We start from the raw sequence: 20,210 nt of genomic DNA, 5'->3' as shown, positions 1-20,210 counted from the left end.
AAATCTTTTATTTCACCCTTCCTACCTTCTTAGACCAAGAGCAATAACATGACAGCTACTGAATAAGGAGCCATTTCTCTAATAGCTGCTCTTGCAATAAAACTCCTTCAGCACGGGAACAAGTGACAGAACAGGCTTTGAAGAGAAAGGTGAAATTACTGGTCACTTGAACGGACCAATCATGTGCCACGTCAGGCCCCTTGTTCTCTCTTCACAGGTATAGGTAATTCAGGGCTGAAAAGGCAGTGACTGCAGTGCTCCAAAATCCAGCTCCAAACCTATGGGAATGCTGTTATAGTGAGAATGCAACAGGGCTGTGGATGGACTGCTAATTGTGACAAACAGCCCCACTGAGACCATTAGAACTGCTCTGAATGAGTAACTGAGGCCATTGCTATTTGCTTTCCCAGCCTAATTCTTCTTTTAAAAACATTCCAAGCTTAGCTTTGCCTTCGCCCCTTGTCTTCATTAAGAGCCCATTTCTGTCAAAAAAAGAAAAGTTTTAATCCTGATGTACGATGATGTAACACATTTTCTCTCCTTAACGACTTTGACTCTTATGTTCACATCAAAGTGCCAAAAATTGCAAAAATGTATAAACAACCATAGGCTGCTAGTGTGAAAGGCCACGAAACATATTCAGATTGTAAACCATGAGCCATGTTTCATGCATTTTTTTTTTAAGGTTACACATTACTCTCATCTAACCAATAAGTCATAGTAGCCTAACACAGTCTATCCAGCATGGAAAGAACATCAATATTCTTTCTTCTTTGTAAAGTGCAAAGGAAAAGTGTCACTGGTCGGTAGGCGAGGGGTCAGGTTTCCAAGGTGACATACTGTACCATAGCTGGTCATTTCTTTCTCTTTCTTTAAAGACCAGTGGGTCAGTGTGCATTTACGTCTTCATCAATTATGCATGGCCTTCCATTTGATCCATCAGGCCATGGAACAACACAATGGGACATACCAGTTGTTCATACATTAACCATACACCCCTGCTGTAGACAGGCACCGGAGAACCCATTGTAACGATACTGACTCAGCCTTTTTACCTTTGTGAGCTGTCACACCACATACGCATAACTTATCTATGTATGGATTTTTATATTATGTTGCAAGGAGAAAGACATTTACGATGCAATGTCCTGTATGTGAATGGATGCCATGAATAAAAATGGTGACATATAGATGGATTTCAAGTTTTTATTATTCTCCTTGTGGATGATAACTTGCTATGTTTGCACAAACATGTCACTATATGTAACTCAATTTCATGTGGGACTCCCCGAAGAAACTATGCATGTTGAAAAGCATACAGTCGTAAGCAGTGCTTATTATAGTACAACTTTGAGATTATTTTCCCCCACTTACTTTTTTTATGCTAATATTCAGATTCTGTGTTACAGCAATTCTTTAACATTTTTATAAATGACATGACAAAGGATGTCTAGTTACTCAGACATTATGAGGGAAAGAAATTATGTTAGTACAATAGAGATAATGTATATTATTGGGTCGGGAATTTTTCACTCAATCACAATTGTTGACATTTTTGCATTATATTGCAGCAGTTACCTATATTTAGACAAACAAACATAATGAAAAAATGAGATGACAGTAGATTGATAGAAAATTATTCACCAGCAGTTAGAATAATTGATTAATCGTTTCAGGCATTTATTAAGCGAATGCATTGACTGGTTCTATCTTCTCAAATGGTAGGATTAGATTTTTTTTTTATTTATCTTATGTTTGGGTTTTGACTAAGCGACAAATCTAAAAAAAAATAGACAAATTAATTAAAAAATTGACATAATCATTGCTTGCAGACCAACATGTGAGATATGCTTATATTTTGCCCATTGACAAGTGCCCATGTTTCTTAATGTCAAGAAACACATGAAACAAGACATTTGCATAGGTATTGCATGAATTGTAGAAAAGAAAAAAAGCTGACACATTTTTGGGGCACTGTCCTTTAGATAGAATGGGGTACTCTAATAAAAGTGACAACAATTGGGATTGTCAAATCAACGATAATTCATTGGTTTGCTGCATCCATCTGTCTGGGATGAACTCTTTGTTACTGTCATTTTTTTTTAAATCCAATAATGAGAATAATATTTAATATATTGCATATTTCCAGGTGCTAAAAGGTAAATTGTTGCAATTCCCAAATAAAAGTGAACACACTTCACTAATAATGTAGCCTAAAAAACAATTTCAGAACACAAGTTTCCACATTAAAGTAAGAAATTTGAATTTTAACATTTGATAGCAGCTTTTCATCTTTTTCCTGTTCTCCTCTCAGCAGCATAATCTGTGCAGATGCAGCTCTGCATGCATAATGTGCCTCCATGTCACACACACATATGCTAAATTCTGACGTTAGGCTTCCTTTGCTGAGGAAAAAAAAAAGCGACTCCAATGGGATTCAAACTTTGAAACAGCACACCCACTCTCTAAACGATCCCCTATTAAGGATAAAATGTCGGTCTGACCTAATTGGCTGCTGAGGAATCTTTCCTAATAACGTCATTATTTTGGGACCCGCAGGAACCTGTTGTTCCGGGGCCAATCAAAACTCTCCAGGATCAAGCTTGAGGAGCCCCTAAATGATCACGACTGTACTCGCAGGGCTCTAGGAGAGAGGGAAAGGAGGGGGGGGGGGGGGGGTGCAACTATGATGGTTATAAATCCGTGATTGAACTTCAGTGGGCGCCTGTGAGTCTGCAGTCAGGACTCCTCCTGCCTCCATCAGCCAGCAAGCTGCGTGTCTCTCCTCATCAGATGCTGAGGGAGTAGCTCAGAAAGGAGGGAGGAGGAAGAAAAAAACACAACAAAAAGACAAAAAAAAACAAAAACAAAAAAACATTTCAGCACCGGAGCTGTCCGCGGTTCTTGGAGAAGTGCTGCCGAGGGGAGAGAGGCTGCTTCCGACTGTAAATTGTCCTTTTGTGGGACTGTGAGGAAGGAGGGAATAATAAACTGCTGTCATTCATCTCTCTGCGGGGCTTCTACAGGCGAGTAACGGCGCATATAGGCTTACTTCATTCGAGCAAAGTCTTGCCATGCTGGACTGCCGGGCTTGAGACAGAAAGGACAAAGTCTCCGCACAAGTCGAGGTGAAAAAAAAGCCAGCCTTTACTCTTTACGGTGAGTCCACGCAGCCTGTGCCGTGCTTGGCTTTCTCTTTAAAGAGGTTACATAACAAACTAAAACTGACTGACATGCGGGACGCTCTGCTGGTCCACATCCAGTTGTGTTGTGTTGATGTTGCGATATGGGCTGTGACGGGACTCGTATAGCTGGGTGTGCTGCAGATGCTTGTATGGGATACATATTTAGGTCAGGGCGTCGCGGTTGTTATCAAACTGGAATTCACGCTGTTGTCTCCCGGTGGCCTGGCTGCTTTTGGGTCCCTTCCCGTTTATGTAGAAAAAAAAAAAAAAAACAACAACGCAGAAATTCGAGTTAAAAGACAAAATTCAGGGAGTTCTTGGAGTACTGGTGCATGTACGTCATTGGGTGAATGAGTATTAAAGCGCCAGGCTTCTGCTCCTTCTGCTCCCCCCCCATGACCTTATACAGCAACTTTTAGCATGGATGGATCATTATGAATTCCTGCAGCAGACATACTTTGCTCGGTTCCCCAGGTACTCTGTCCACTTTTCCCAGCCCTACTTACGTAGTATGCATGCATATCCAACATTATGTCCCACAGGGGAGTTCTGCTGTCCATTAAGCTCCCCCTCAGTCTTTGTATACAACCCCATTGTTGTTATATCCCGGCTCACACAGGTCCACAAAACAAGCCACTTTCGGTGTTAACCTTGGACTGAGACCCTGCTCCTCACTCTGTGGCAGATCTCTGCAGCCTAGGCTCTCCAAGAGCGTTTTTGGTTGGCACAGGCTCTCCGGCTGGCAGCGCCTGAATGCCAACGTGATGTCTCCAGTCCAACGGTGCATTGAGATTTAAATTCCTCTTCCATTCAGACATCTTTTTTTTTGGTCAATTCACTAACTGCATTTCAAACCCTTCCTCAATTTGTAGAGCCTTGAGCATGTTTTGCAGAGAATGCTGTTGTTGTTGTTCTGTTTGAGGATGGGAGATGAGGCTAGGACATGCCGGAGGGAGAGATGTCGGTTCATGCACAAAGCGGTAGTTTTCTCCTAGAAAAAGAATCACACTTTACTTCTGGTATTGGATTTATTACGTGTGCCCATGTATACGTACATACATTTGCATGTTTGGAATGGATGTTAATGGTTCCACTCCGTTGCTACTACAGGAATGAGGGTGAACTCGTTAGTGTAATTAGTTCCAGGTCTTAGCTTTCCCTGGTCCATGGGCGTGATCTTCGGCTAAAGGGGGATTCATTCCCATGAAAAGGCATGCTTTGTGATGCTTCCATTCAAAAAATCTCCCCCTCCTCCCCTGAAACAGGGAATGAAAAGGAGGACTGGTTGGGATTCTAATCAGCACGTAACAGCCAGCAGCTTTGGAAAGGGAATCGTACAGTGAGAGGAACACTGCCTCACATAACATGGGAGTAAAGCCGGATACAGATTACCGTCACACTTTCATGTAAAATGTATGTTAACATAGCAGTGTGTTAGAAATGGGGGCTTGTAAACAAGGTCTTGTGGTCTTGTAGAATAACCCAAAACCTCAGATTTAAAGGATTTTGCTGTATTGTTTGTCATAAAAAGCAGTGGTTAAGGTGTTGCAAGGTGATTAAAGGGTTCATGAATAAAAAAAAAAAGATTCTATTTCACATATTTTATTGACTTGTCTTGAAGTAAAGCGCTTTTTTTCTCCTAACACGTTACGGAGAAAACACTAGATTAGGTGTTGTTATTCTTCTGGCACACACTCAATTACGTTTTCTTTAGAAAACATGCAGTATGCGGTGCACCTTTAAAGGTGAAGTTATTTGAGCTAAATTGTTGAACACAGCAGTCTGTCACGTTATCACAGTGACCTTGCGCAACACCTTTAAGTTATATCTTTTCTGGCACCCGGCCAACCAAATGTACCTATGATGACAACAGACCTGTTTATATGAACACTTCTAACCGAAAGAATAATCCATATCAGCAATACAATTGCCTATAGAGTGACCGAGTGACACTAACCATTGTGAGTAGTTATGGACTATTTTCTGTAGACTGATAAATGGCTGTTATATGAGCCCCTGTAGACCTCAATAACATCCCCGATGGTGGCACTCGGGCAGCAGAGAACTGAATACTAATGTAGACCTTAAGGTGTCCCTGTTGGCTTCTAATACACGGCTGCCTATAAGAGAACATTGATTCCAATTCAAACTAAAGATTCAATCCCTGTTCAGGCATAATATCCTTGCTCTAGCCACCAATGCGAACAAAAATAAATCCAACCAAGTTGATTTTTTTTTCTGTCTTAGATGCATTACATTCATGAAATTGATGATGGAACCCCAGTCCAATGTGCTGAATGCCATCCTTGTTGTGAACTGATATAATAGGAAGAAGTGTGTTTGGCCTGACATGGTCCGATGGTGTTACATGAATGAGTGAAGTGTGGATGGGCTATAAAAGAATTACTCAGAGGAGTAAAAAAAAAATCAAAAAATCATGAGGATTTAAAAGCACTTTGGTGCCACCTCCCTCTGAAATCATCAATATTTAATTCAACCAAGATGCTCATATGAGCTATATCATCTGAGTGCTCGCCACATTGAATTTGCTGACATAAATCAGAAGCCTGAGTGTATGAATATTAAACCTTATTATGTTTCTCCGACTTGGGAAACAAAATGAAGGATACACTTCCCCGAACTGTATTTGAAATATGGATGACTCTAGGAGAATCTTAAATCATGACAAAAAAAAAAAAATGAGTCACTTGCTGCTATATCTCACCATCTCCAGAATGTTCTGTTGCAGTGCAGTTTGACAGAGGAACATTTCCTCTCCCATTTATGTCAGATTCTGCCCCAAGGAGTGGCCCTGTTTTCCTTCCCTTTCGTCCAGATCTTTTTTTATCCAGGGGCATTTAAATCATTCAGAGGGGTCCGGAAAGGAGAGCACAGCAGCAGAGGCAGCTGCTCCTGCAAGAATCTACTGAACGTCAAGCCTGGGGGAGTTTTATACCATCCTCCTCAAATTGTATTTCTCTCAAATGCAATATAAGGGGCTGGATTTGGGTGACTGCTGAGCCTAAGTGGTGTCACTTTTTTTTATAGATATATTTGGCACTGGAAGGAACATTTGCAATGTTTGTTTATACAATTTGTGTCAGTTGTTGGTAGTTAAGGGCATCATTTCTATCAGGCATGGCAACTTTGTGCTCACCAAACTAATTGCTGAGATCTGGGATATCTGTCAAAATCAGTTTAACAGTGTGATGGAGAAAGAAACACAAGCAGTCAGATGATCAAACATAATGCAAACAAGAAGGCACAGAAGGCAGGCTACGTTTTCTAGTTATTTTCTAGTTATTTACCAGCAGCTTTGCTAGCCCCAAAGTTGGATAAGCAGCACTCAACAAAGTCTGAAGAAAACCACATGCTCGCTAATGTTAGCAAGCTAGCTAGCAGCACAGAACATATACAGAAGACAACTTTGAAGTTAGCAGGAGAGGTAAGCGCCCCGCTCCAAGCTAACGTGCTGTATGTACTGGATACCTCATTTGTTTTCAGAGAATGGCAAAGTCAGGACCCGCCCTATTCTGCCTCTGATTGGCTAGTACTTGTTGCCTTCATTGGTTGGGTTAGTTTTAGGCATGTGAAGGGTTAGGGTTAGGGTTAGAATATCTGTAAGAATATCAGGGTAAGAAAATCAGAGGACGGGTCATGTCTTTACCATACCAGTCTGACTGCAAACCAAACCTTCCTTGGATCAGGGAGGCTCCAAAATCATGGTTGCAGCTGTCGCCATGATCCCTCTACACGTTCTGCGATGCCATGTTACATCCTGCCACGATCTGCGGTGCCCAGCCACGTCCTGCTGTGCCTTGTAATGCCGCACAGTGCCCTGCTATGACACAAACTACTACAAAGAACTACTACAAACTACTATTTTTTGTGACTGTTATTTCCACCCTTCATTCTAACCCCAACCGGCCCGTCAGACACCGCCTACCAAGAGCCTGGGTCTGTCCGAGGTTTCTGCCTAAAAGGAAGTTTTTCCTCGCCACTGTCGCACTGTTGCTTGCTCTGGAGGAGACTATTAGAACTGTTGGGTCCTTGTAAATTCTGGAGTGTGGTCTAGACCTACTCTATCTGTAAAGTTTCTCGAGATAACTCTTTGTTATGAATTGACACTATAAATGAAATTGAATTGAATATCAACCACTCAACAAACTCCGAAAAAAAAACGGTGAACAAGCCAATCCCAACATTTTCGGAGAATAGAGCATTACTTGGGTTAGTAAATGTAAATATTAATTTACTTTCAAATAATGATTCCTTACACTACTTACTCTTCACTGTAGAAATACTGCTGCAACACATTACCAAGTAAGACTACATATGTGTAAATCCATAAATTGGGATGGATGTTTGGATACTACTTTAGCAGTTGGCCTGTGATTGTGTCTTTGAATGATTTTGGCTAACTTGGTGCTGTGTTTAAAACCTGTATGATCGTCCTACTGCTCATTTCTTGTCCCCGAATTTTTAGCTTTGTCAGATTTCAGCCATTAACTTGGTGAGTACAATATTCTAATTAAAGATAGGTACACAAATAAGATTGTAATAAACGGATTGATTTACACATATGTGCTGTCATGCAGGAAAAACAAAAACATCACCTATCTCTCTTGCTATTATAAAGTGCACGCAAGTGTTGAGCTGCTCGAATGCTGCCGTCAGTCAGTCGGGCAGGAAATTGGGATGATGGGTTTGACAGGCTTGTGGTCAAAGGCTTAAGGATCTTAGACATGTGAGGCAACCAAGTGGCAGTTTACTTAGCATTATCTATTTACCTAATGCATCAAAGTCAGCCACTGACCCATTTGTGTCAGAATAGCTTTGTACACTGAGGATAAAAAACAAAACATAAAGCACTTGTTTAAAATTCATAAGTTAACCTGAAAATGACAAGGTCTTCTGTGTGCTCAGATATTTTCTCATCAACAGTAGCTTCACACTTCCAGCTTTGAAGAAAACGTGTTGTGAGACATGCATGATTTTCTAACAACACGTCTTCATCTTCCCTCTGGCATCATACAATTCCCCTGTACATATTTGAGTGTACATTTCCATTAAATCTGCGTTTGAATTGAAGTGACATATGAGTTGCGGCATGGTATTTATTAACAATGCAGGGAAATAGACGCTATTGTTCCCTCTTTCCTTTTCACATTTGTTAAAATGTTTTGTTCTATCATCATAAATAAGATTTTGACTTAGACTTTTGACTAGGGTTGACTTTCAAAGAACAATTCAATTATATTTGTGCCACTGACTAGTCATTGATTTGATGGAGTGTGCGAAGACCTTGGGGCTTGTAATAGCACTTAGTTTATTGCTATTATTTCTCATTTCCCTCTTATTGTTAATGAATCCTATTCACTTTTGCTGGCCATTAAAGAAGAATTTGTTTTTTGTTGATTATCTCATTTAAAATGGTCCATTATCTGCACTGCAGAGCAATTGAGGCTCCAGCTGTAGTGGAAGTATCTAATCAATATATCAACCATACCATTATTGCACGTCTTGCCTCCATGCATGCTAACGCTTTAAAACTCCTTATTTTACCTTGGTTCTGTGTGAAAGAGGCGGCAGTTTACAAGTTGACATTTCTGGCATCTAAAGGTTGTTGCTGATGTCTGTGCCGGTGCTGTTCCGAGTAAGAGCAGGGAGGTCACTTCAGTGGATAATTAAGTCCCTCTAATAATCAGTCAGACATCCTGTATTGCAATCACCACATAGCCTGTATTTACAGTGCATGTATGAGCGTTTTGGGCATTTCCGCTTGAGGATTTTTTTAAATGTTTAGTGTCTTGTTTGCCATGTTAGTGGCTCGGCTCTTGGGAAAGGCAATGTCAGTCTGATTCTCAGTCAGTTAGTCCACCCCTTCTCCAGACTGATGAAGTACTTGATGGATTGCCATGAAATGTTGTATAGACATTCATAGTTCCTGGGGGATGAATCCTACTGACTTGTTGATATGCTGACTTTACCTCTTGTTTTTTGATTGAAATGATTCAACAGCTGTTGGATGGATTGCCATTGAATGTGTGGATGCCCCCTCTTTACTTAATAAGTTAACATGATAGGTCCCAGCCTTTTGTTGGATTTTCTTGTGATGCTTCATGCTCTGTGATTTTGTGTGACCCTTCGTCACAGACTGCATATTCCTTGTGACCAGTTAAAGATTTAAGATAAAGTCAGAATAAATACAAATATTTAGTCTACCAGACGTTCCAGCATGTTAATTATCCACTTTGGTCTCGACTCTAAGGTCAGGGTCTCCATGTCGTTCCTGTCTCTATTAATAAAGCCAAAATGCATGAAAGATATCTTAAAAAGGTGCTGTACAATGTGCATTTGGCAGATTATTGTTTAATCAGTGTGTGGAAAGAAATACTAGCGGAGATAGATGCGTTTAGATTCTGTTACTGTAAATTCTTTACTTATTTTCAATGGACATGATGAAACATCTTTATTATATTCTCTTTTCAGTGCTATTCAAAAACTACTGCTGCATTAACATAATGGAACGCAACCTTTCAGCCTAAGCTTATCTATGCTAAACCAACTGAGCTGATTGTCACTCCTGCAGTTAGGATAACAGCCTATCCAGAATGTGTGTATTTTAATCATCGTATAGTCTCAGCATGCTGCTGTCATTTGTTAAACTACAGGAGAGCTTTGCCAATTTTTTTCCATAAAGCAGAGCAAGGCTTACCAGTTAGCATAGGAGTCATTTGTTTTTTGGCCTGTAACTAAAGGTTTTTCACCATCCTCTTCTAATTTCTCACCTGTTCCATTCCTTTTTTGCTCTGTGGCACAAAGCAGTCTAGGGCTGTACTATACTGAACAAAATTATACACGCAACACTCAAATATTGTTCACAAGTACATCTGTGTTAGTGAGCACTATTCCTTTGCTGATATGATCCATCCACCTCACAGGTGTGGCATATCAATATGCTGATTAGACAGTATGATTATTGCAAAGGTGTGCCTTAGGCTGGCCACAATAAAAGGCCACTCAGTTTAGCTTTTTGAGTTCAGTTCATGAAAAATGGGGGCAAAAATAAAAAAAAGTGTTGCATTTATAATTTTGTTCAGTGTATTTGGTGTATTTTTCTTTCATGTAGACCATCTAGCATCAGAAAATCCATTGGCATGAGTTTCAGTGATGAATTCAACACTGTGTAGGCATTTTGGAGTATAATATTTGGAGTCATTGTTACCCAGCCCAGTCTCATGGCAGTTTGTGAAATTGTCACGTTATTTAATCTATTGATTTGTGTACAGATTTCATTAAATTAATGTAATGTATTTCAATGGCAAGCCTATTTTGTAATCACTGAACAATTACGGTAGTACTGAAAAGCCGAACTTGAAAATCTGCGCAGGGAGGTTGGTCGGGGTGGTGGACGGGTCAACCAACACAGGACTTTCACCCCTGAGACTGGGGAAGGTGTCCCGCATGCTGCAGTTCCTTTCAACGTTATTCTCTTCCTAACCACAACCGTCTCGTTGTTGTCAGCGTGTCCTGCATGTGACGTTTCTTTCCCCATTCTTTTTTCCCTAACTACAACCATCACGTTGTTGTGGCCGGCGTATGGCGTTTCCTTTCCCCATTGCGTGCCACAGAGAACGCATATCATGTCCCTGTGCCCTGAGATTGCGTACCGTGTGTGGCGGCCCGTTGTTGTGGCCGGCGTGTGGCTTTTCATTTCTGAATTATTGTGTCCCCCAGAAGCTGCGGTTTGTGTCCCGGCACGAGTTGTCACCGTCCCGCATGTGGCGTTTCATTTCCCTATTGTTGCTTCCCCGAGAGCTGCCCAGTCTCACGGCAGTTCGTGAAATGGTGACGTTCGAAGATTGTGAGATGTACACAAAATAAATCAAAATTACATGACCATTTCACGAACTGCCATGAGACCGGGTTGTTTTACCAGTGTTGACATATGTAATGACAAACACATGGTTAAAAACCTGGTTTAATGAGTCTTATGAGACACAGTTAATGAATCCCTACCAGCAGCAGGAATCTATGCTTTAGCTGACTTGACCTTCGACCTTATTTTAGAGACACACCAGCCAAAATAGATATTCATGCAGTTATAAATAACATATTACTTTGCCTCTGTTATGTCTGCATGAAAGCACACCAAAGTAGAACAAAGAAATCAAAACGCTTTTGATGTGTTTTATCCGTGAAGACATGCTATTTCACTGTTTGCTTCCCTAGATGTGTTTTGGATCGTTGAAATGCATGAAACCGGAGACAGTGCAGCCTGCGCTAAAGTCTGTGTGATACAAATGAGTGTTGTAGCTTCTACAGTGTATGATGCACCTGGAGTCCAGCAGCCTGAGCACATAAGGCCTGCAAGGCTATTAAAGCCTTAGCCTGGGAGGAAGAGAGAGGGAATGACTCCCATTTCACTTCAGATAAATGCGATTGAATTTCACACTAGCACTTATGTGAAGCGTGGATGGATGGGATTGCATTTGAGAGCAAAGACACATGTCCCATAAGTACCATGTAATCAACTTGAATCCACGAGGCACCCTTTTTCAATAATGGAATTCACTGTTTTGTCTCACTGAAGTGGAAATCAGAACTAAGTCAGTCTATGACATACCTTACAGTGTATGATAAGCCTTACTTTATATGTTCAGGAATTATGCAATCACTGGAAACCTTTTGAGACAGAGTTCCTTAGAATTGCAGGAGTTGGCAGATTCCAGCACAATGATGAAATGAAAAGGAGTTATTCCATGATTCAGGTTTTATTATAAGGAACTCATAACATGTAAATGATGGTTAAGATAAAACAATAACCATAACTAGCATTGTCATAGTAAAATTGTCTGCATTTAGTCAATTGCTCAGATGTCTCTAGGTGTTTGCGTTATTACCCAGCAAAACCTGCAGAGAGAATAAAGTACATTTTCTCTTATCTTACAGTATCTTAACTCAACTCTGCATTCTGCATTGAGAAGAAGTGATGTCACTTATTGATGGAGGGCTGAACTCAGCTAGTTGTGGTGATTGATGCTGTGTATAAGCATTGAGCATGCATGGAACCAATAAAAAAAAGCCCACATTTTATGTGCACAAACACACTAAATGTCAACTCTATTTTTCTCTCAGCTGTCTGTAAAATCTGGCCTCCTGACATAATTCTGGAAGGTAATTAACCAATCAGAAATCACGTGCGTTACTCGCTGGCCCAAAGGTCGGAGAGGATGACCTTTGGTTGGAAAGTGACACCAGCATGAATCACTGGTCAATTTCACTGGAAATTTGCTCAGCATAAAATCAAAGTACAAACGTGAAACATTGCTTGAAAAAGCATGTGTGTAAAAATAAAAACGGGCTTGTAGAAATGTTGGACATTTTCCATCTTTGTTGGTCGAAGCACTGAAGACTTGTTGGTGGTCCACCATTTTGAGAAAGTCTTCACAGATAGGTCTTCCGAGAAGTACAGTACCTAGGACACTGCTCTTGGACAGACACAGTTAGACAAGGTAGAACTTCTACTGATTACTGGCCAGTAGCCACATGTTACTTACAGGCTTTGTGTGTGTGCTGTCATTTGAAACCTTATCCATTTTTTTCAGTATGACAAGATGATGGGGATACGTGACCTTTCAAACCTTCACAAATCTTAAAGTGCTCATGTCATGTTTATTGGCTTTTTTACCTTTCCTTTGTGTTATATATCTTTTTTGTGCATGTTATGTTTAAAAAGTGAAAAGCCCAACCCGTCTCCAACAGAAAAAAACTGTTCAAACTGCTCCTAACAGCTCTGTTGTAGTCCAGTCTTTATTTCTGTGACGAACTTGCGTCACTTTGTAACACACATGAAAATGCTCGCCTAGCTGCTAGCGTGGCACGCCCTCATACTCTGCCTATGACTGGCTGCTAATCGTTGCCTATGTAATGGAAACATGTGCGACTTCCAACAAAGATGGAACACAAGTGAGATGTCTCACTCTGGAGCTAAAACAGAACCCAACACACAGGGTGAAAAGAGGAGCTACAGCAATGCGCAGTACAAAAAATTAAAATGGTGCTTTTTGAAAATGAAACCATGGAAACCTGTTCAGGTACAGCCTCTAAATCCAATTATGAACCTGAAAATTACCATAATATGAGCACTTTAATGATTTGTGTTAGGTAATCTTTCTGATTTCTCAGAACTCTGACAAACATTTATACATTGGCGTTCAGATGCATGACATCCTTACAATGATGAGTTGGGGAGAGCCACAGAAAAATTAGCGCAAAGGATAGATCTCTGCATCAATAAGTCAAGTATCCAGGCTCACAAAGATGTGAAGAGGAGCCTTTGTGTGCAAAGGCATCACAGGCATCACAGGCACACAAGCCTTTGTTTTTTCAAATATCTGCTACCATTGCAGGGGGTCCTATTTAGGATTTGAAATTGCAAATTGGTGTTTAGAAAAATATGCAATGTAGTGTTTTTTCAGTGTGCTGTGAGTTGCAGGATTTACTTTTAGTTTACACCTTTATATTCGTCACTCGAATCAGTTAACCCTTTTGCTGTTTTCCCGTCAACCACAAAACACTTTTATTGCTTTTTTTGACATTATTGTCAGTTTTTCAATGTTGTGGGTGTTTTTTTGATGTTTTTTCACATTTTTTGTGATAAAAAAACTGAAAACGGGTCACAGTTGACCCAAAGACAACACAAGGGTTAAGCAAAAACCTAATCACAGTCATCGTTGTGAATAACGGGACATTCCATTCTGTGAGAGGCTTTAAGAAAGTTTTATGTATCCTAGAGTGCAACGTTGTTTTCCTATCTGTGTGAAGAGACCTTGAGACAATCCCTCCTCCCATCCTGACCCTCTTATCTTACTAGACCTCAACTTAATGAATAAAGCGATTGTTAGAATATGCATATCCTTGTGTGTCTCATTAAACCGTCAGGACATTGTGACGTGAACCCTGCTTCCTGTCGCTTTGTTCTCCGAGATCTCGCCACTGCTTTCAGAATCTACTCACAGGGGTCAAGCCAGAAGATAGGATTCAAGCAACAAAAGACCCCGATCTGATTGTTTCACAGCAGTCAGTATCCACATCTTCGTGCCAACTGAACAGTATACTATGGCAAATACTATAGCAGTGAGAGTGAGTCACAGAAATGTGGAGCAGATGGGGAGGTTTTATTAGTAATAAGGAGGAAGGGAGCTCAGGGAGTTCAGGGAAATTGTTGCGGATGAAAAGAGATTTAAGAGACTTAAAAGGACATAGCTCTTCAGTGAGAGAAAACCACTCAGTGAGTCTGAGATGCAATGTGCAAGGAGACTAAATATTTTTTTAATAGGTTCATAATCTCATCTCTGGTTGACGGCGGCAAGTTCTCACCTTGTATTCTTTTACAAGAGAAAAACGTGATTGGGTCAGAGAGTTCATCGGTTAGTTTTCCATCCGTGTGTGCTGTATGACGTAGCTCTATCAGATAATCTTTTAAGAGATTTAATCATTCTTTTCATGAATGATCTGGTCCAGTAAATGTCATTTTGATTGGAGTCACCACTAGGGGACATTCAGGTGTGCATGCATGCACTGTACATGACAGTATATTGGGGTAGGGTACAGATACCTGGTGCTAATATGGCAACGGGGCCTAAACAATGTAACCTACCTAAACGGTAATGTTATCTTACCGTTAGCTTGTAGCTGGATTAAACACGGTTAAAACGCTGACAGCTAACGTTAAACGGTGGAATTTGTGACTGTATTTCACTTTAGAGGATTCCAACATTGGGACTTAACAGTCTGCAGCTGCCATTGTCGGAAAAAAAGTATTAAAAGTATTGGTTCAACGATATTGGAAAATACCTAAACAATACCCAACCCTACAGTATATGCTAGATGTTTCAGTGTGTAGAGCATGTATTGGTCAAAGTGAAGGTTAGTCAAAGGCCCTGAGAATGTTTTTTTTTTTTTTTAAATCTTACTATGGGGGACATTTTGTTTTTCGCTCTTCTTACTGATTCCATGTGGGTGCACCTCAATTGGCAAAAACTGATATTACGTTCTTCCATGCACACTAATCACATCTCAACAATATTTGAATCACAATCAGATGACAGCTGTGGTTTTTTTGTCTGCTTATGCTGCTGATCAAACCACACCCGCACAGTCCGGATGATTCAGACTGCCGTTCATATAGAGATTTTTATCTTCTAATGAATGATATTGATGGAGATTTTATTTACTGTAACCTGTAGGGTTCCTTATTTAGTCTTGAAAACTTAATTCATATTGTTGAAAACAATGAAAATTTGAAACCAAGTTTTAAGAGGCCTTTAATCATGCATCAGAACTGTTAAATTGTCAATAAAATTGTCAATAGAGGGCACTTGTGTAAATGTTCTCTGTCTCCTTCTCTGTCCATCTGTCTGCAGCCATGGGAGTGCTCATGTCAAAGAAGCAGCAGGTGGAGAAGGTGCAGAAATGCAACGCTGTGGTCTCTGCCTTCCAGGCGGGCATTAAGGACCGCCCTGCCCCAGCAAAACAGGCAGATGGAGAAGTGGAGGACGGCGAGGGCCCTGCTAAACCTTCAGCCAATCCTGACAAGAACACCCAGGAGGCGGAGCAAGAGGAAACAGAAAATAGCGCAGGTTCTTCGACCTTCCACCATGCCTCTGGGGTGGCGAAGGACGAGTGCAAGGTCAACCAGGAGTCTTGGTCGAGGCTACGGGACGGAAAAGGAGTGGAGCCAGAAGATCTTGACAAGAGTCATCAGCTCACGCCGCCTGCTTTTGTGCGGCCCAAAAGGGATCCCGATGATGACCAGCCTGTAGAGGTGGAGCTGGAAAAGAAGGAGCAGGTATTAAATGAGGGCCTAGAGCGGTGGCTAGTGATCATAATTTGTTTAAATCAAGAATATATTTAAAAAAAAACACTTTACTTGAAGGTATCTACATAAGAGTGTCATGACACTGTCATGAACACATGGCACTGTTATGACAGTCATGACACATGAACTCTAACCCTAACCCCAACTTGTCATGACACTTACTAAAAGAAGCCTTATGTCATAAACGTTTATGACTGTTTATAATGTTTGAAACGTTCATGACAGTGTCATGTCACTGTCTTGTAGATACCTTCAAGTAAAGTGTTGCCAAAATACCTTTTATGTTAACGAAAGAAACGCACTACAAATTCCCAAATCCTGCGATTTAAGAGATATATGCAAAATGTCAAATAATCCCCATGGCAACAGCAGGGCATTGTCTCTGTTCCTCCCCCAAGTAAGGCACTATAATAAAGCAGCTCCGCCAGGCTGTAAATGGACTCTTCACTTTATCTCAACACCATTGTTGAAGGTGAGAAAGTATTATTACAATGTTTTTTTTCCCCTTTTATTTCCACACTAGCTGTGAGATGTGTTGTTTTGGGTTTTGCGTGAGGGCTCTTCACAGCCAAACATCTTGTGGGCGGGCTGCTTTGGATGTGGCCCAGAGAGGTGACCATATCCAGGGCCTCGCTGACTAACAGGGGATGGAGTTCACAGGAGCACTGACACCATCAGCTTTTCTATTTTGCAAAGAGTAAACATTGCCTGGCAACTTGCTGTACAGCCAATGATGCACTTTAACAAGAGGCACAGAAATAAAAGCATCTCCCTAGCAATAATAATAGATGTGGACTTGGTAAATTTCGAAAGGTTGTAATTGAACTCAAATGGTATCTAGACCACAGTGAGTAAAGCCATATTGTGAGGCTCATACTCGAGATGGGTGGGTTTATTTGAGTTAATTGAAAGTCATCTCAGCAGCTGTCTCTTTATTTTCTTATGTAAAGTATGTTGTACCTCGGGGGTCAATTCTGGGACTGTGCCTCATTCCCTACAGCATAAACAGACGTGGTGTCACTTCTCAGTTGTTCGTCAGTGTGTTGATGTTTACAATGTCAAAATCCTGTGTTGAGTTTTCTTTTCATTTTGGAGTGGGTTTTAATTGTTTTTATTCTTCTGTAGCCCATATTAATATCTTCATTCTTTTCACCAGTGGATCCCGTGCCTTTTTTATTTTGTTGTTTGCTTTCACTTACGGTAATGCACTTTTCCTATTGGATGCAAAATATACCAAAATCTAAGCTAGCTGTACAATTTCTAAACAGAGTTATGCTTCCAAGAGGTGGTTTTTGTTTTCCACTTTTGACACTCAATTAGCTCTATTCTTGGACCGAAATGTCAACTGTGCACACACCATTCTTCACACTTCAATAGGCAGACTACAAGGACGGTTGCTGAGCACAATCCCACACCCATTCGGGGAGATCCCTCTGGATTTTAATGACCCCATTACCTTTTCTTTAGTACAATCTTTAGGACAATAATTAAGTATCTTGTTGCCCTGCTAAGTTTAGGAGCGGCTAGAGTATGCTTTGTCACAACCAAAACACACGTAAGACTGTGTGGCATAAGGAAAAACAAATTGTTAGTCTTGGTTTTTTATATAAAGTATTGCATAGAAGTTGAGGAATTACTTACTTTACCCCATATAGTCCCTTTTTGGAAGTCTAGATCTCATTTTGACTTGGACTAGCTATGATGCAGGAAGCTTGTTGATGTAAATGGAGTCATCAGATCACACTAGTGTGTCATTACTATAGGATAAGCTGTGACTGAGAAAATTTGACAAGGTCTCATCTGTGATGTGTCTACCGCCCTGAAGTTGGGGATGTAGCACTGAAAAGAGATAAAAAGGAAACATGGAAATTGACAATGTTTCTTGGATTGTTCAAATGTCAACACTCTACCCAGGTTTATAGAAAATGTTCAAACATTGGACATAAAAAGGCCAGTGGGATTTGACAAAATCTCACTTAAATCTGTTTTGAAAGGCATGACTGAGGTTTCCTGCATAGTTAACCAATCAAGCATTTTCCCTGGCTTGACAGCTGTGTATCCTGGGTATAAATAGACTCTACTGAGAATGTGGAGAAAATTTGACTGTGAACACATATTTACACATGTCAGACGAGGACCCAGATATCATTTTTCTTTCACGTCGACCCTGAGCGAAAAACACAACAAAAACCACCAATACATTATACAATACCCACCCCCCCCATCAAACCACACTCCTACCACTGATGGACTGATTCCTAATCTTTCCACTTGACCTGGTATTCAGAGCTTTCATGCTTTTAGAGCAGAAGAAGCAATGCTTGTTTTTGTGCATTTGTAATCACCATGTCTGCTTAATGAAGACGATTGATCTCTAAAATCTTTAAGTGCTCATGTAACGCTTTTTGGCTTTTTCACTTTCCTTTATAGTGTCCCAAAGGGACTTGCCATCTCCAATAGAAAACACGTTACACAAACTGCCCCAAACAGATCTATTGTAGTCCAGCCTTTATTTCTGTGATGAACTTGCATCACTTTGTAACACGTTATAATGCTCGCCTAGCTGCTAGCATAGCACCCCCTTATACTCTGCTTCTGATTGGCTAATAGCCCTAACCTAGGTACTGCGTATGTGTGACTCCAAACAAAGATTGTACATAAGTGGGATGTCTCCCTCTGTAGATAAAACAGAGAGCTCAACACACAGGGTGAAAAGAGGAGCTGCAGCAATGTGCAGTACAACAAAAATGTTTTTGGTTTTTTTTAAACCATGTAAACCTATTCTGGTACAACATCTAAATACAATTATGAACCTGAAAAGGATAGGAGCACTTTAATGTACACAACACGATCTGACTCTGTTTTTACCTCAGCCACCGAGCGATGAGATGTGTGAAGTGTGTGAGGTGTGGACGGCCGACGACCTGTACCCATGCAGGATCTGCACTCGGATGTTCCATGACGGCTGCCTGAGGGAGCTGGGCTACCTGCGTGCCGAGGCCCTGCAGGAGATGAGAGACACGGCCCACACTGTTACCGGCTGGAGCTGCTACTATTGCGTAAGTCTGCACAGCTCGCTGCCACTGTCACCTGCTGGACAACTAACATGCGATTTTCATAAATGCAAGTGGTGCATATAATCACCAGCTTATCTTCCGTTTCTACAGACGTACAATCAGATTAGATAAAATGCAACTTTGCATGTTCTTGAAATCCTCCCAGGATTCTTATCTGAAACCATATATCTTTTAGATGAAAGTTTACTTCTATGTAAATTAACTGAGATTGATCATGACATTTAAAGTGGCAATTGTATTTGTTGATAAAGGCTTGTTGGCCAGTTATGGGAATACGGACAACCTGCTGTTAAATCACATCTGATTGATGACGCCTGATGATGCTCCATAGCGTAGCCGCTAGAGCTAATGTTAGCTTCATGGAGTGACTGTGCTGCGCCAGTGCTGATTCAGAGCTTTTAAGGGGTTGTTAAAACTATGATGCAAGTGTAAATGTACAGATACCGACAGACAGAGAGTATACTAACAACATAACACACGTCCCCCCCCCCATGAGACATATTGATGTGTCATAGCAGGAAAAGCACAGGTGGAACTAATGGCTTTAACGATGATTCTGATTCCTTTAAGCGTCAGTGAGTTGGCAACATTAATTAGCCACAGCTGAGTACATTTACCGGGTATCACAGCAGCAAGTGAAATCAACTGTTACTGCCTTAAACGTTCACTTGCTACAGCTTGTCAAGACACAACGTTGCACCCTCTCCAAAAAATAAATTCTCCAATGTATCAGAATGTTGGAATATGGATGTTGTGACAGACGACTGCCTGGCGTACATTGCACACATGTTCCAAAGATTGTGGAAAGTCATGTGTCAAGCAAGAAGCATCAACATCATATAGCCTAACTATGTGGGGACTATAGGACAGGCATTTATGCAGGCAGGTTATTGTTCCATGTGGGGCAGCAGCTGTTTTTACTGCGAATAATAATTCAACTAGGTCAAATAAAGCGAGGCAATGTTCTGGGAGAGTTTTTTAAAACAATAAATCACCCAGCTTCTAGTCAGGAATTCAAGGCCAATACTAAAGCTGATGATGCTCTGGTGATCATCGAGAGCC

At 40.8% G+C, this 20,210-nt stretch overlaps 1 protein-coding gene across 2 annotated transcripts in view; it reads left to right on the top strand.

Moving 5' to 3' along the window:
* The first annotated feature begins 2,680 nt into the window (after positions 1–2,680).
* Positions 2,681–20,210, top strand: part of phf24 (PHD finger protein 24) — a 33,104-nt gene continuing 15,574 nt past the window's right edge. Inside the window, exons 1-3 of one of the 2 annotated variants that reach the window (XM_032539337.1) lie at positions 2,681–3,159; positions 15,617–16,041; positions 18,945–19,130. In XM_032539337.1, the coding sequence (XP_032395228.1) occupies positions 15,619–16,041; positions 18,945–19,130 (609 nt within the window). In that variant the 5' untranslated portion in view covers positions 2,681–3,159; positions 15,617–15,618. The remainder of the gene's footprint in view (positions 3,160–15,616; positions 16,042–18,944; positions 19,131–20,210) is intronic. The other variant, XM_032539339.1, reaches the window with a different exon arrangement.

This window comes from Etheostoma spectabile, chromosome 16 (genome assembly GCF_008692095.1).
Source record: "Etheostoma spectabile isolate EspeVRDwgs_2016 chromosome 16, UIUC_Espe_1.0, whole genome shotgun sequence".
NCBI classification, from domain to species: domain Eukaryota; kingdom Metazoa; phylum Chordata; class Actinopteri; order Perciformes; family Percidae; genus Etheostoma; species Etheostoma spectabile.
Note: the sequence above shows the minus strand (reverse complement) of the source record. Positions and strands in the feature narration are given on the sequence as shown.